Here is a 17128-nt window from a genome sequence, read left to right as displayed (position 1 = left end):
TAATTTTTCCACATGTCTTCAAAAATTAATCGCTTCCTGCAAAAAACAAATCATTTGCAGGAAAACTGATCGCAAACATAGCCCACAGATTGACGGAAACAGCCGCGAGAGACGCTTGTGGCCTTCCATGAAAAAAAAACAACTAAAGAAATAAGATAGACAGATCAACTACCACTCCTTTAATAGACCACTACTTTTTGAGTTAGATTCGGACTGTCATTTTAATGACACATACGGTCTATAAGGAAAAAGCCTTAAAAGAGCTTTTTCAAAATTGATATTCGAAATCAAAAACTCAAGACTCTAATACTCAAGAATTAGGGCAGATACTTTTGGTACTACTTAGATTCACACAATTGACCTTCAACTAGTAAATTTTCATAAAAATTTAAGTTCATTAAGCGGGTTCAGAAGTCAATTTTTTTGAGTGAGGTAAGTCACGCAATAGACTTAAAAGCAGAACAAATGACGTCACGCACAAATTTTAACTGCAAAGCAGTAGAAATTACTGAACTTGAAAAGTCAATTCCAAGAAATCAGGTCGCAAGAATAATCGATGGAGACGACGAATTAAAAAACATAGCAAGACAAGTCCTGACGTACAATTCAAAGAATTTTCATTGACTCAACGAAAAACTAGAACGGCTATGAGTGACTTGGGTAAACCATTTCTGAAAAATCAGATAGAATATAAAAACAAAATCATTGTCAAACTGCCGCATGTGAACAAAAAATCATTAGCGAGCAATGGAAATTTGGTTCAAACAAAAAACTATGCCTAGAATAAACTCTGAATGGATTGGGAAGACCATTTAGAAAAAAATCCGATCCAAAAACTCGAAAAAACAGTAAAAATCTAAGCGAAATTGCCGCATGTAAACAAGAATCACTACAATCTTTGAATTGTAAAAAGCCACGATGTCCCCAATAATAGCCGCTATCGCTTCGCGGCTATTAAAAAGCTAAGAAAAAACAGAAAAAAAAATCAAATAACTGGCAAAATTACGAAAGGTGACTGAATTTCTTGATGCAAACATACTGAAAAGCAAATAGGTGCTGCTTAAATCTTCACATTAACCCTCAAATGAACATTGAAAAATACCTGAAAAACAACGTTTTCAAAAAACTAAAAATTGAAAAACTTCAGCATTAATTTTGTTTAACTGCGCGAAACCAATACAAATAAATCAAAAAAATAAAAGCAAAGAAAATCAGGCATACACAAGTTCTCTATGCACAAGGCCGCAAATGTCAATTCTAGGCCGACTTAACAAAAAAATAAAACATAGAAAAGTGCACAATTTTGGGCACAAAGACATTAGGAAAACCCGTTTTCACCTTGAATTTAGACCTTTTCTACAGTCTTAGCACACTATGCACTTAAACCAGCTGAAGACCTCTAAAGAAATCTAAGCTTTACCTGGTTTCCAAAGAAACTTAAGCATTACCTGGTTTGCGCATCATGGGAACGTCTAAAAACAATCCTTTCCCACAGACTTCCCGAAAGGACACGCAGAGTCCTTTTCCCGCAAAAAAACCATTGTAATAACTAAACATCCCAGAACGAAACAAAAGAAAGCTAGACTCAATCTGAAGCCAAATAACAGTAAAAAAAAATTAGAAAAAGACAAACTCTAAAATGAAATATTTTTTTCCTAAGGTTATAAAAAATGCACATGAAAAAAAGATCTTTCGTACACTTTATATCATTCAACGCTTGACCATATAATAGGCCACGTGTACTAGGCTAACAAAATTCCTTTTTTAAAAAAAGAACTGCAGGAAAATTAAAACTGGTTCACATTTACTGCATTTTTTTGAGATTTTTGTCTCACAGTAAATGTTTGCTTTATGTCTGTAACAATCATTTGATTGGAAGGGCCAACAAGCAAAATGTGTCTATTCAGTTACGAGGAGATGAAATAAAACGGAACAAAATGACAAAAATGCTAAAACAGCCCAAAAATTGAAAATTTTATTTACGGTAAGACTTCAAAACGCATTTAAAGCACCCCTAATGTTAAAAGTATAGCATATTCACCCTTTAAAGGCAGAAAACAGCCTGGAAAGCAGCACTGTGTGTTAGTGTGGGTGGGGGTCATTTGTGTGGGGTTCAAGTGGGGGGGGGGGGGGGCTTCTTAGAACTGCCATTCACGCAATGAATTTATGTCTCCAGAAACGTTTCGGTGAATCGCGAAGAGAACTTATGCCCTCCACGAGTTACCTTTTTATCCCGTTTGACGAAAAGTCAAAAGGGTCAGACGAAAAACCGGTCAAGCCAAGAATCGCAAAAGATCGATTACAGAACTAACAAAATTGCTGTTTGAGAGCAATGAATTATAGACGACTAAGAAGGTCCCGCGGCTATTAAGAACGTAACGAAAAATGCGCGCGAGACGACGATGCATGAACAAGAAAGCACACAGCCCCAAACACGCAGCGATAATACCAGAATAACATCAAAGAATTGTTCCCATAATAACAATCTGACTAACGTCGGATGAATTGCTCTCGAACGACAGACGGGGCACTTTAATTTAGCTTAGAAATATTTTATGGGTGATCCCCAATGGCTTTTCTTTCCTTTCGCTCACAATCGCTTCAACCAACGAACCTTATTTGAGAGCGAGAGTAATTTATATCACACAAAAATGAAAAACTAGTGTGAAAAGTTCGCTCAAGAATTCAAAGAATATCCTAGAAAAGCGTCAAGGGAAAATATTGCATAAAAAGAGACAGTTTACAATATTTACTTCAAATTTTGTTTCAGAGCAATAAATAAACATACCCGGCAGATTGCCGAAAAATAGCCGCCGTTGATTCCTATAAATCTATTTGGATTGAAAGAAAAGAAAATATCAACAAAAATTGATTTTTGTACAAAAACATTTTTGAGTTCGATTTATTTTGATGTCATTTCGTAGTTGAACATACTCCTGTCTCTCAGTGAGAGGCTACAGGGTCCAATATCAATACCAATAATCATTATAGATAATAAGTAAAACTTATGAGCACAAAGTTCAAGTACCGGGCATCTAAAAATAGGCTTTATGGGTTTAACCCGTTTCTATTTCTGACTTCGATTTTTTTTAATACTGGATCTCTTAATTTTGAATTGCTTTGCTGAGCAGCTGCTGTTTAAAAGGACTTTGAACAGAATGACAGACGAGTGAAACTAGCCTAACGAAGTCAAAAAGATTTCACGCAAAATGTCGAAAAAGCGGCAAAATGGGTACAGCGAAAAAGTTCGACGAAGTATAAAAAAACATAGCAGGACAAGTCCTGACGTACAATTCAAAGAATTTTCATTGACTAAACAGAAAACTAGACAAAGAACGGACTATGAATGAATTTCGAAAACCATTTAGAAAAAAAATCCGATTCAAAACACTATTATCTCACTCTAATTTAAATTTAGAGAAAAAATTTCACGTCCCAAAACCACTCGCTTTTTCGCTCCACTTCCTGTTTCGGCGTGACCAAAATAACTACTCCAATTTGACTTCAAAAATCATGAAAAAAGGGCGAATAGATCTTTTAAAAAACATTGCCGGAAGAATTCCGGAGACGACTCGAATGAGAAAATTGTCTATCCTTATGACTAAACAACTGAACAACTATTAAGAACCCTGAATCTCCACAAATGCCATTAAAAATTAAGGAAGAATAGAAACAGCATTAAAAAACAAATAGAACCAAAAAACTATAAAAACTAAGTTTTTTTTTAACTATAGTTTTTTTTTATAGTACAAGGAAACGTAAAGCCGAATAAAATTCCTTTGCAATTAGAGCAATGAAAAGCTCGCAAAACAATGGGCTAGTCATAATAGGCTACGAAACTTGTCTAAGATTTTAAAAAAAGAAAAACTTCAAATAAATAAGGAAAATGGTTTTAAAATTTCTCAATTTTTGTGTCAATTTTCCTAAGAAAAAAAATGAGTTATACCAAGAAAACTTTAGTCAATTGGTATCTGAATATTTCTTAAGTAACAGGCTTCTATCCAAATCCCACTTAAAGCATTAAAACAAAAAAACAGGCAAAAAATCATTAAATTTCGTCTAAAAATCAGCAAAACTGATCAAAAATCTCCAAATTAGCATTAAGCTCAAATTTACTACTTGAAAGCTTCAATTCCTACCAGAACAAGCCTAAAACTAATACAATATCATAATCAAACCTCATAACCATCAAAAGTTTCAAAAACTGCTTTTAAAAGCCGCACGTGAACAAAAAAAATTCGCTCGCTTAGTGAAAATTTTTTAACACATCAATTTTTCGCTCTCTCAAAAACAGCGGTATGAACAAAAACCACTCTCTTTTTGCTCCTCACTTAACTTTTGTTCAGCCCCAAAATAACTCCAAATTTTTTCACGCTCTTCATTTCCCGCTTCAAAAATCACTCCAATAAAATTGATTTAAAAAAAGGACTTCTCCAATACTCCTCTTCGAGTCATATTAAAAAAAACAGCGCCCCAATACAATTCAAATTCTTTGAATTGTAAAAAAATAGGAGCGCTATAATAGCCGGCTGAGATGAGGGCGGCTATTAATTACCATTAATAACTGTTAGGCAGTTCACAATTCACTTACAGAGCAATTCTGAATTTCCTCCCTCAATTTGAGATCTGCCTTGGATCCAGTCGCAAACTCACTACAACTCAAGTCATGCAGAAGATTGTTGAGGCCACGAAATTTGTCATAACTGCTAGTAAGGACAGAAGCACCGCTGCTACCACTACTCACTAAAACTGACCATTTTTTGGTTAACATTTACAAGGTACTGCAAGCCACTTAGATGTCTCTCGCCCAGGCAGTTTGAAAAATTAATTTTCATCAGTCTGCTTCAAAACCTAATGCAAATTGCCTTGTTGATATGACCTATATATGACATGTAAGAAAACAGATCATCCATTAAAAGTAAAAAAATACTGAATTTAATGCGGCAAGTGGCGTTAATTAATAGATCACATACGCGTGGAAGCGGATAGGTTCTTCTTAAGATTGTATTTGGACATGATCGCTTCGGCAGAGAATGCTTCCTTCTGAGACTTATGTTGACTAGTGGCACCAGATGATGACAAACCTCGCACCCCTCCCAAGTTCCTTTCGTCTCTCAAACGCGGCCAGCCAAACTGCTTAGGCAAATCTAAAGAACGGCAATATTTGTTGTTTCTCTTCAAGAGGATCGATAATTAGAGACTAAAATTTCTGGCAGATTAACAAGATAGCTGCGATAGCTTCATAGACCTGTAGTCTCAATTTGCCAATGATGTCTGCATTAATATGATTAGTATAATTAGTCGATTAAAAAACGTTTGTATGATAACTTTGGTACAATTTCTCCAGGGCTGCAAAACAGAACGGTCGAGCAATTCCTCAAACAACTCTCCTGTCAAACATTGGAAGCATTAAATGGAACCAGGAGTAGCTTTTTTGACCAGTCAATTTGCGATTGAAGAACCAACTAGTTTGCAAGTGCTCACGCCGGTCAGGTTTATTCCACAACAATTTTTTCTCTTTAGTAAAAAACATAGCCGGCAGATTGCCGGAATAGCTGCGAAAGAATAGACCTGCGTGCCATATAATAGAGATAGAAACAGATACAGATCTAAATTGAAAAAAAAATCGACGCCGCTCAAAAAAACTAGGCAAAAAACATTCAGCGATAAATTAATAAAGCTTGTTAAAATTCATTCCGCAGAAGCCTCTTATTAGGGACCTTTACTGCACAAATGAGTTCCTTTGACCTTAACAAATTCAAACTAAACTTAAGTTTTAAAAAGCAAAAGTCATTTTCTTGAGTGAGGTAAGTCACGTATTATCAAAATCTAATCACGCAAATAACCTAAAAACTTTTGCTAAAGCGAGTGAGAAATGACGTCACGCGCGCAAATGCCGTTAGTGAGAGGAAAAAGTAATTCAGAAAATTTGACTTTTTCAGCTTTGCTGTGTGAACAAATTTAAAACGAAAAAAGAGCGTCAGACGACGAAACAAAAAAACATAGCAGGACAAGTCCTGACGCACAATTCAAAGAATTTTCATTGACTAAACAGAAAACTAGACCTTGAACGGACTATGAATGGATTGGAAAAACCATATAGAAAAAAATCCGATCCAAAAAAATTGAAAAAACAGTAAAAAATCAAAGTGAAATTGCCGCATGTGAACAAAAAGCCACTAGCGAGAAAGCGAATTTTTGTTCAAACACCGTTTTCTCATTCTATTGTAAAACTGGAGCGGACTTATTTCACACCGCAAAACCACTCGCTTTTTCGCTCTTCTTCGTGTTTCGGCGTGAGCAAAATCACTACTCCAATTTGACTTCAAAAATCATGAAAATGTGTGAACAGATGTTAAAAAAAAGACAGCGCCCCAATACAATTCAAATTCTTTGAATGGTAAAAAACCAAGAGCACCGCAATATAGCTTCGCTCATCTTACAGCTTCGCAGCTATAAAAATAGATTAGCAGCGCAGCTTGGTATTAGAATAATTTACTAACGTGCAAATTCAGACATTTTCATAGGTGTGCTGTTAGTTGGGTAGATAGAAGATGAGGATGGGTTCGGGACATCAATGTCAGCATCGTCTGGACTCCTGTCTCGCTTCCTACCTCCAGCTGCACCAATCCTGCTTCCATCTTCATTCACGCCTCCGAAGTCCTTCAGCTCAGACTCCAATTTTTCTAGGTCTCCCTGTGGATAAAAAAAACAATGAGACAAACATTATTGAACTCAGGCACGGCAGTACACGTAAGAACTCTACAATATGTTGATTTAGATATTTAGCAGGTGCAAACAAACGTTGCTGACAAAGATACCAATGCTGTCCAAGAAAAGGACAGAAAATGAAAAAAAAAACACAAAATTTTTAAAGAGCAAACTTTTTTATAACATTCCGTAGTTAGACATACTCCTGTTCTTTGATGAGCGATACAGAGGAGCACCAGAGATGGTACCTAAGACAAAGAACAAAGTTCAAGTAGCGGGCATCTAAAATTGGGCTTCATGCGTTTATCCCGTTTCTATTCCTCATTTCGTTTTTATGACTCCATTCATTTTACATTGCTTTGCTGAGCAACTGCTTTGAGCAGAATGATCGCGGAATAAAAGTAGCCTACAGAAGTCAAACAGATTTCACAGCTTTGAGAACACAGCTAAGGATACATTTCAAAAACGGAGAAAAACCAAAAAGAATTAATCTAGAAAATAATCTAGAAAATTTTTTTAAACTTTTAAAATATTCGAAAAACTGCAAAGTCTGAACAGACTCTGGAAAACAGTTCCCTCTAATTCGATGAGCAACCACACGACACCCAAACGCACTGGAAAACACTTAAAACTTGAGCAAGAAGTAAAAAAAAACTGGAGAATCGATTAAATTACTATATGAAAACAATTATTACCAAAACTTTAATCCTTTTCACTTAGGAACAATAACCCTACAAACAACCCTACTTGAACACTTGAATATTACAAAATTTCTGAAGAGATCCTGAAAAACTTCAAAAACGGAAAAATTATGCAAGATTGTTTTAATTTAGCCTATTTTCTTCAACTGAAAGAAACATAAATTGATATCATCGAAAACAAAAAGGCCAAGATTAACATAAAAACTAACTTCAACACCTGACACTAAAAACACGAAAGAGAGTGCAACCCGGCAAAAAACGTCAAAAACGGAGCTAACAAAGATAACCGACCAATGTCTCAAACGATTGGCGAGCGTTTGGGTTCGACAGGAGCTAGCTAGGACTTAGGGAAGTCAACCCTCTCCGCGCAGGGTTTAGCTTTATTGCGCTGACATAGAAAGCGTGGCGGGGTTGGGGAGAGTGCACTGTGGGTCCAGCGGGTGGAGAGATGTGCAGGGTAGGATTGGATAGGAAGGGGCTGAAGTGGGAATGGGGAAGGTAGAAGTGGGGGGCTGGTCAAACTCTTAGAACCGAACTGCACACCATGCAATCATATCTCCAAAACAGTTCCGGGCGATTGCATATTTAGTCTTGTAAGCCGAAAAGCTCTACAATTCCTTAATGAAAACTCCTGTTTATCCCGTTCTCGAGGACAAAATCAAAAGGGTGAAAAAGTCACCCATGTTTTTTGATCTGAAATTCTCAAGAGACTTTAATGCCCTCCGTACATCAACGCAGCCCAAAAACATTCCATGCTAATTCAATGAGCACCTACGAGACACCAAAACAAACTGAAAAACCCTTTAAACATAAACAAGGAAATAAAAACGCAAAAACTGGAGAATTGATTAGATTATTATATGAAACCATGCACTACCAAAACTTTATTTATAACACTAACCCAGTGGGTCGAGCGCTGAGTTAAAGGTAAAAAGATGTGCGGGGTGGGATTGGGAGAAGGGTGTTGATCTGGGAGTGGGGCCGGGGGTCAAACTTCAAGAACTGAATTTCACATCATGCAATCATGTCTCCAAAACGGTTCCGGTGGATTGCATATTTAGTCTCGTAAGCAGAAATGTTCTAAGATACCTTAATGCTCTCCGGGCGACCTGTTTATACCGTTCTTGAGGACAAAAGTCAAACTGCATACTTTAGTTTTTAGAGCTGAAATGCTCTTCGAGCCTTTAATGCCCGCCGGGAAAAACCTGTTTATCCCGTTTTTGAGGACAAAAACCAAAAGGGTGAAGTCAAACTGCCCACGTAGTTTTTTTGAGCTGAAATTCTCAAAGAGACTTTAATGCACTCCGTGCATCAACACAGCCCAAAAAACATTTCCTGCTACTTCAGTGAGCCTACGAGAACCAAAACGCACTGGAAAACCCTTTAAACATCAGCAAAAGAACAAAAACGCAAAAACTGGAGAACTGGTTAGATTATTAAATGAAACAATGAACTACCAAAACTTTAATTATTTTAACTTAGTAACACTAATCCGGTAGGTCGAGCACTGGGTTAAAGGCAGAAAGATGTGCCGGGTGGGATTGGGAGAAGGGGGCTGATGTGGGAGTGGGGGAAGAGAAGTGGGGCCGGGGTCAAACTTTTAGAACCGGATTTCTTATCATGCAGTCATGTCTCCAAAACGGTTCCAGTGGATTGCATATTTAGTATCGTAAGCAGAAATGTTCTAAGATACCTTAATGCTCTCCGGACGGTACCTGTTTATATCTTGAGGACAAAAATCATACTGCATACTTGAGTTTTTTCGAGCTGAAATCTTAGAGCCTTTAACGCCATCCGGGAATCAATACACTCTAAAAAAATATTTCCCTCTCATTCATTGAGCAACCACAAGACAACCAAACGCACTGGGAAACACCTCAAACAATAGCAAGAAGTAAAAATAAAAAAAATGGAGAATTATTTCAATAATTTAAGATAATATGTACCACAAAACCTTGTTTTCACCTAGCAACGATAACCCTACAAACAACCATGACTGAACAGTTGAACATTGAAAAATTTCTGAAAGCCTGAAAACCATTTAAAAAAAGTTAGCGAAAATTGTTTAGCATTATGCTAACATTAGCCTCCATTTTCAACTGGAAAAAAAAACCTAATCAAAAAAATCACCCAAGGCATTGAAAATATGAATAGTACAAAACCTGCTAAAAAACGACTAAAACAAACATAATCGACTTATGTCGGGCAACTGCTCTCAAACGACTACCGAACAGTTGGCGTGGTCATTAGCTAGCTAAGGTTTAGTGAGGCTAGCTTTAGCACTGAGCGGGCGTGGAGTGAGCACGGCCGGGGTGGAGGGAGGGCGCACATTGGGTCGAACGCGCTGGGTTACAGGTGCACTGCAGTGAAGTGTGGAATTGGGTAGGGGTGAGGGGGGCTGAAATGGGATTGGTTAGGGAGAAGTGGGGGTACGCGGTGAAGAGGTGGCGGTCAAACTCTTCGCCCTTCACACCATGAAATTATGTCTCTAAAACATTTTTGATGAATTTCATACTCAGACTTGTAAGCGGAAATGCTCTAGGAGTCAATATTGCCCTCCGTGCGGTAACTTTTGACCCTGTTTTCGAGGAAGAAATGTCAAAAGGGTCACACGAACAACCATCCTAGCAGAAAATCGCAGTTTAAAAAACCAAAGGACTAATACAACTGTAAAAAACTTCGTTTGAGAGCAATTAAAATAATAGCCAATGAGATGCTGACGGCAACCGAAAAAGGCAACCAAAATAGCCGACCAAAAAAAGCTCCCGCGGCTATTAAAATGTGTGAAACGAAAAATGCGTGTGAGACAACGGCAACGAAAACCAACATACAGACTAATTTCAGGATAAAAACACCCCAGACACTAAACACAGAAAAAAGCGTACAAAAACCGCTTAAAAGCATATGTCGGCTAAAACCCGCTAAAAACGTAAAACCGCTAAAAACCGTAAAACCGCTAAAAACCGTAAAACGGCGATATATAAACATAACCGACTAAAAGTCGGAAGAATTGCTCTCGAACGACTAGTTGGAGCTCTAATCAATTGCAGCCTAAATCAGTCGGGGGGAGCCTAAATGGGACTAAGAAGTTCAATAGTGGGCTTCAAACAACCACAATAGAGGTTAACATATACCACTATTAAGATTTAATGTAAAAATGGCAACAGTTTCGGCGCTCTTTTCATTTGACTTTTAGTATTAACTTGCCGCCAATTGAGTTCAGCTGCTTGAAATTGTGATTGAGAGAGAATTTTAGATCACGCGAAATGCAAAAAGTCAAGAGCGTAAAAGTCAAAACCGTCAGGCGAAAATTTTGCATAAAAAAGACACACGTTTACAACAATTGCTATGAACTTCGTTCAAGACCAATTAAAAAAGCAAATCTGAATCCAATGTCAGCGCCAACATTTATAGTGCTAGTCCGAAAACTGACAGCGTTACTTGAAACTAAAATCTAAATCATAACCGACTAGCGAATTTGTCGGGTCATTGACTTTAGCAAGAGGAGTAAAACAATTTTTTCACTATGAAAGAAAAATGAAATTCACAATAATGAGAGAAAAGCCAGAATTTTTAAAGCAAAACTTAGATATAAGGGATCTCATTAATAGATCAAGATGGTGAATTGGATAAATGAGATCAAAAAGCTCCAAAATCTGTCCATTTATATACACCAATTACAACGAGAAAACATAACCGACTAAACGTTGGGAGAATTGCTCTCGAACGACTAGTGGGAGCTCTCATCAATTGCAGCCTGCTTCAGTCGGGGGGGGGGGGGGGCTAAATGGGATTAAGAAGTTCAATAATGGGCTTCAAAGCTTCGGCGCACTTTTCATTTGACTTTTAAAATTAAATTGCTGCCAATTGAGTTCAGCTGCTGGAAATTTTGATTGAGAGACAATTTTAGATCACGCGAAACGCAAAAAGTCAAGGGCGTAAAAGTCACTCGAAAAGTCAAAATTGTCAAGCGAAAATGTTGCATAAAAAAGACACACGTTTACAATAATTGCTATGGACTTCGTTCAAGAGCAATTAAAAATAGCTGGCAGATTGCCAGAAAAGAGCCGCAATAGCTTCGTAGATCTGCAGTCTAAAAAAGCAGAAAAAAAGACAGACCAAAAAATACTCTTTTCATTAAAAGATGAGGCGTTATATTTTGATTAAGAATCTGAATAAGGTATTACTGCTTCTATTAGCTGCTGTCAGATAGTATTCATTTAGAGTGGCACACAGTCACTTTTATCTTTTTGAATTAAAGTAAAAAAAGTCGATTTCAAAGTGAGTAAGTCATTTTTGAGAGTGAGGAGGTAAGTCACGTGTGACCAAAAACTTAATCAAGCGAAAGAACAAAAAACTCGCTCTACTATATAAACACGCATATACTACTAACACATATACGAATATACTATTTAAAACACGCACATAAAACTCGAAACATACCCGGCAGATTGCCGGAAAATAGCCGCCGTTGATTCCAATAAGCATGATTGGGATTGAACGAATAGAATATATTGAAAAAAAAAATTTTTTCTACAAAAATATTTTTTAAGTCCGATTTATTTTGATTGCATTTCGTAGTTGAACATACTTCTGTTTCTTAGAGAGAGGCTACAGGGGCTACTATCAACACCAATAAGCATTAGAGGTGGTAACTAAGACTTATAGGAACGACGTTGAAATAGCGGGCATCTAAAATTGGGCTTTATGGGTTTAATCCCGTTTCTATTTCTGACTTCAATTTTTTATACCGACTCTGTTCATTTTGAATTGCTTTGCTTAGCAACTGATGTTTTAGCAGAATGAGAGCAAATGTTTTAGCAAATTCACTTTTAGCAGAATGAGAGAAGAGAGAAACTAGCCTAAAGAAGTCAAAAAGATTTCACGCAAAATGTCGAAAAAGCGGCAAAATGGTAAAGCGAAAAATTGAACAAAAAGCAGAAATGACGTCACCCAATCAAATTTTAACTGCAAAGCAGTAGAAGTCACAGAAAGCATCGAAAAAGTCAATTCCAAGAAGTCACAGTAAGACAAAAATCTGTTACACGAAGTAAAAAAACATAGCGAGACGAGTCCTGAAATACAATCCAAAGAATTGAATGAAAAACAGACCTAATGTACCTGACCAGCAGATCAATTGAACAATCCCAGCCAAAAAGACAAAATCTCAAAAGTTGACAACCTAAAAGAATCAAGCAAAAAAAAACAAAAAAATAACCATTGCTAAAACTCTTGAGACTATTTACCTGAAGACCATAAATGACACAATTCAAAATAATCATTAGATTACGCACATGCTTTGAAAGAGAATTTTTTGCCACTAAAAGTAGATAAAATCGAGAGATATGACAACGGCTTCAAAAAAACTGAGAAAAACAAAACTTAAAACTTTCTAAATCTCGCTGGAACCAATCTTTAACTCTGGAGTTCTGTCATTTGACCCATCTGCAAGACTTAGAAAAGCTTCGTGGGCCAGTCAGATCGTTAAATTCAGAAAATGTCAAAATAAATTCAAAACATTTTAAAACAATCAAAAATTTTAACAAAAATCTTGCAAAAATTGTAATGTTATTATCTTCAGAACATTTTCATTGTCTCCAGAGACCATCCATTATACCGATTGCGAGCCTTGAATAGTTTCATTGGCTCATAAAGATCCACAAACTTGTAACATGATAATAATTTTCAGAAAATTTAGAAAAATTTTAAATTTTATCAAGATATTGCTGAAGTGCAGAGCATGATTATAAGCTACTGCATGACTGCTAGCGGTAATGGAATGGTTATCAATATAACCATTCCATTACCTCCAGCAACCATGCAGTGCAGTAGCTTATAATCAAACTCTGGATGAGGTTCCTGGGCCCCTGGTCAAGGAAAAATTTTCTAAACACTTTCAAAAAAAATTTTAAAAAATCAATTTAAAAAACCTGCAAACATTTGTGATATTAAAAAGTTGACAACCAATCTTTTGCCACTAGAAACTATGCAGTAACATACTTGCAAACCATATAGGAGGTTACCTCGCTAGTGATGAACAAATAATAAATTTACAGAAATTAAAAAAAAAATTACAATTTCTCTTTTAAAAAGTCGTTTAATTCGAAATATTAAAATCTTGAAACACATTCCCCATTACCAATAAAAGTATGCAGTAAACTATTACCAAAACCTAGAGGAGATTCTTTCGCCCTTGAGGTTAGAGAAACCTAAAAATTGACAAAAATATTCAAAAACTTGAAAAATACAAGTTTTATTAAAAAAATTGCTTAAACTTTTGTTAAAATATTGGAAACCATTCCATTATCACTTGAAATTCTAGAAATTATGCAATAACCTCTATTAAACCCAAGAGGAAGCTTCTTGAAACGAGGGGCTGAAAAACCTCAAAAAATGACAAATTTTTTCACAAAAACCTTAAAAAATTTGTTAAAAATTTGCGTGCTTATGTTTGGAGCACCAAAACATCTAGCTCCTAAAATGGCCATAAAACGTAATGAACTCATGCCAAACACCATAATCAAACTTCACAAAGCTCAATTTCAGACTGGTCTAACAAAAATTTGCAAAAACGACGAAAAAATGCGAAAAATTGCAACATTTTGGGCCGAAAAACTCCTAAAAATGACCCTTTAACCTTGAATTACGGCCTTCCCAGTAGCTTCACCACTTTAAGCATTTGAAGGACTACGAAACGCGGTTAAGGGCCTCTAATGAAACTTGATGCCCGCTGAGCTTTACCTGTTTATCCCGTTTTGAAAGTCATGAAAAGGTGTGAAAACATCTTACAAAAATAAAAAAAGACAGAGCACCAATACAATCCAATTCTTGGATTGTAAAAAAAAATACGAGCGCAATAATAGCCGGCTGAGAAGATGAGGGCGGCTATTAATAAAGACTTAATGTTTAAAAATCCTCCTGAAGGTACAGTTACTTGTTAATATGGTTCACAAAAACCAATTTACCAGAAAAAGAAGTAAAAAGCCGGACGAGATAAAAATTTGCTCGCCTAGCGAAAATTTTTCTGTAAGTATTTTTTCGCTCGGTCTCTCTCTCTCTCTCTCTCAAAGATACGGCATGAACAGAAAATCACTCTCTTCTTTTTGCTCTTCAATTTTTTCAGCACACTAGTATCACGCAGGGCTCTGACTTTTACATCTTGTTTTAAATACACTCCAAAAATATATCGCTAAAAAAAGTAGCTCCACTAATACTCTTCGATCCACAAAAAAGGGCCGCCATAATAGCCGTCTGAGAAATAACTCAACAAATATGGCACGTCGATCCCGACCATTCATGTGGACTCCGCGAATTCTAATTTACAGATAAAAATTTTAATTGAAAGATCAAATTTCAGTTTATAGTTCGAAAATTGTACCGTTTCCTCTTCTGTGTCACGTGAAGATGACATCCTTGTAGGACTCACATCACGATAATGCCTACTCCCACTGCTACTGCGTGGTCCCTCCTCTGTCGAGGGTGGTGGTCGATACCCTACGACTTCCACTGCTTCATGTCGGCTGTCTTGTCTGTAGTGATAACTTGATGAAGAGTATCTCCGACCACCACTTCCGTTGGCTTCGTCAGGTGGTCTGCTACCGCCGCTGTCTGAGCTTCGGTCTCTGTAGTGTTTCGAATCGCTGTTAGATTGCTGGTGCTCGTACGAGTCACGGTGAGATCTGCGTCTTAAATGGAAGGAACACGTAGATTGTGGCCGGTGAATAGTTAATAATAAGAACTTTAATGGGATCGAGATTCCGTCAAAAAGAAGAGAAGTATGAGAAGTTTCAAAAATATGGACGGTAGATTGCTGGAATAGCTGCAAAATAGACTTGCGTGCACTAGAATACAAATAGAAACATATAGAAATAAGTAGCAGAAGCTATCGACGCCGCTAAAAAATTAAGTAAACGAAAAAAACAGCAAGACACGTCCGGCTTTACAATTCGAATCTTTTCAAAAAAATGATTGATGAAAAAAAAAACATTTTTAGAGTGCGAACTATTTTGTTTTCATTTTGTTATTCCTGTAACAATACGCATTAGAGATGGTAATTAAGAGTTATAGGAACAAACTTCACGTAGCGCGCATCTAAAATTGAGCATTAAAGGTTTATCCCGTTTCTATGGTTGCTTCCATTTTTGATTCTGATTCTGTTCATTTTAGATTGCTTTGCTGAGCAACTGCAGTTCAAAAGCAATTAGAGCAGAATGGGCAAACAATGAAACTAGACTAGAGAAGTCAAAAAGATTTCACGTACAATCGTTTCACTCTTTTTAATAATGTTAAATTTGATTTAAAACTGTACAAATTGTGGCTGATTCTATTAGCTGCTCTCTAGTAACCTTTAATTAGAAAAACAAACACTCTGGATCTCCTGAAATTAGAATTAGAAGTTATTTTGAGTGAGGAAGTCAATTTTGAGAGTGAAGCAAGCCGCGTGTGACCAAAAAATTAATCCCGCAAAAGTCAAACAAAAACCTTGACGAAAATTAATCCCGCAAAAGTCAAACAAACACCTTGACGAAAATTAATCCCGCAAAAGTCAAACAAAAACCTTGACGAAAGTCAATCAAAAACCTTGACGAAAAAAGGCCAGTACATAGCCCCAGCTACCAATATTAAGAAACAATTGAACATCAAGACCATTTTAAAAGCAGATTATACGCAAAAAAATACCCAACTGTTAAAAAACATAGCCGGCAGATTGCCCGAAAATAGCCGCGATAGACGCTTGGGGCCTTCCATGAATTGAAACAACTAAAGAGATTAGATAGACAGATCGACCACCAGTCCTTTAATAGACCACTAGACTTTTTGGGTTAGCTTTGGACTGTCATTTTTATGAGACAAATAAGCTCTATAAGGAGAAAGCCTTAATAGGGCTTTTCAAAATTAGGATCTCTTCCGTTTGTGCCCCCTCAGCTTAGTGGGCGTATATTATTTGCACCCCTCGGATGCACGTGCAATATTTTTACATAATGACTTACTATATAATGGCACCTGCTCTGCAACTGGGGGTCGCATATCGTATTGGGGGGCACAAACGGAGAAGATCCCAAAATTAATATTCGAAATCAAAACTCAAACCTCTAATAATCAAGAATTAGGGCATATATGTTTGGCACTACTTAGATGCACACTATTGACCTTTAATTAGTAAATGTTCATAAAATTTAAAGTTCCATAAGTGAGTTCAGAAGTCATTTTTTGAAGCAAAATTTTGGAGCGCTATAATAGCCGCCTGGAATTGAGGACGCGGCTATTAAAAACAAACAGCCAAGAAAAACGTCAAAAAAGCCGCTCGCTTTTTACACCTAGTGTGAAAATTTTTTTCACACCAACTTCCTCCCTCTCAAAAATGCGGTATGATCAGAAAGTAACCACCATCTTTTTCTGCTCAACAAATCACTCAGCGGTTTGGCCAAAACCCTAGTTTTCACGTGCAACAAATCTTGTTTTAATTGTATTCCGAAAAATTCTTGATTAAAACATAGCCGGAAGAATTTTAGGTAAAACTCGAAAAGCCATCTACCAAAAATAGGCATTGGATTGACTCAAATATCCTAGATCTACGCAAGAGAACTAGAATCAACCTTACGCCAATTAACAATACAAAATATAAACCGACTAATGTCGGAAGTGCTCTTGAACGACAAGCGAGGCAATTTAATTCAGGGGCTGTAGCCTAGTTCTATGATCATTTTGGGTACAAA

The 17128-nt window shown here is 36.7% G+C and overlaps 2 protein-coding genes across 4 annotated transcripts in view; both read right to left on the bottom strand.

The window, feature by feature from the left end:
- Window positions 1–17128, bottom strand: part of LOC142349671 (geranylgeranyl transferase type-1 subunit beta-like) — a 274458-nt gene that overhangs the window by 156588 nt on the left and 100742 nt on the right. The gene's annotated exons all lie outside the window — the stretch shown is intronic.
- Window positions 1–17128, bottom strand: part of LOC142349205 (uncharacterized) — a 69937-nt gene that overhangs the window by 4923 nt on the left and 47886 nt on the right. For 2 of the 3 annotated variants that reach the window (XM_075400615.1, XM_075400617.1), the window contains 4 exons: window positions 14791–15097; window positions 6504–6696; window positions 4974–5147; window positions 4592–4749 (listed from right to left, as the gene is read on the bottom strand). In XM_075400615.1, the coding sequence (XP_075256730.1) occupies window positions 4592–4749; window positions 4974–5147; window positions 6504–6696; window positions 14791–15097 (832 nt within the window). The remainder of the gene's footprint in view (window positions 1–4591; window positions 4750–4973; window positions 5148–6503; window positions 6697–14790; window positions 15098–17128) is intronic. The other variant, XM_075400616.1, reaches the window with a different exon arrangement.

Source organism: Convolutriloba macropyga, chromosome 11, assembly GCF_964194025.1.
Source record: "Convolutriloba macropyga chromosome 11, txConMacr16.3, whole genome shotgun sequence".
Lineage (NCBI taxonomy): Eukaryota > Metazoa > Xenacoelomorpha > Acoela > Convolutidae > Convolutriloba > Convolutriloba macropyga.
Note: the sequence above shows the minus strand (reverse complement) of the source record. Positions and strands in the feature narration are given on the sequence as shown.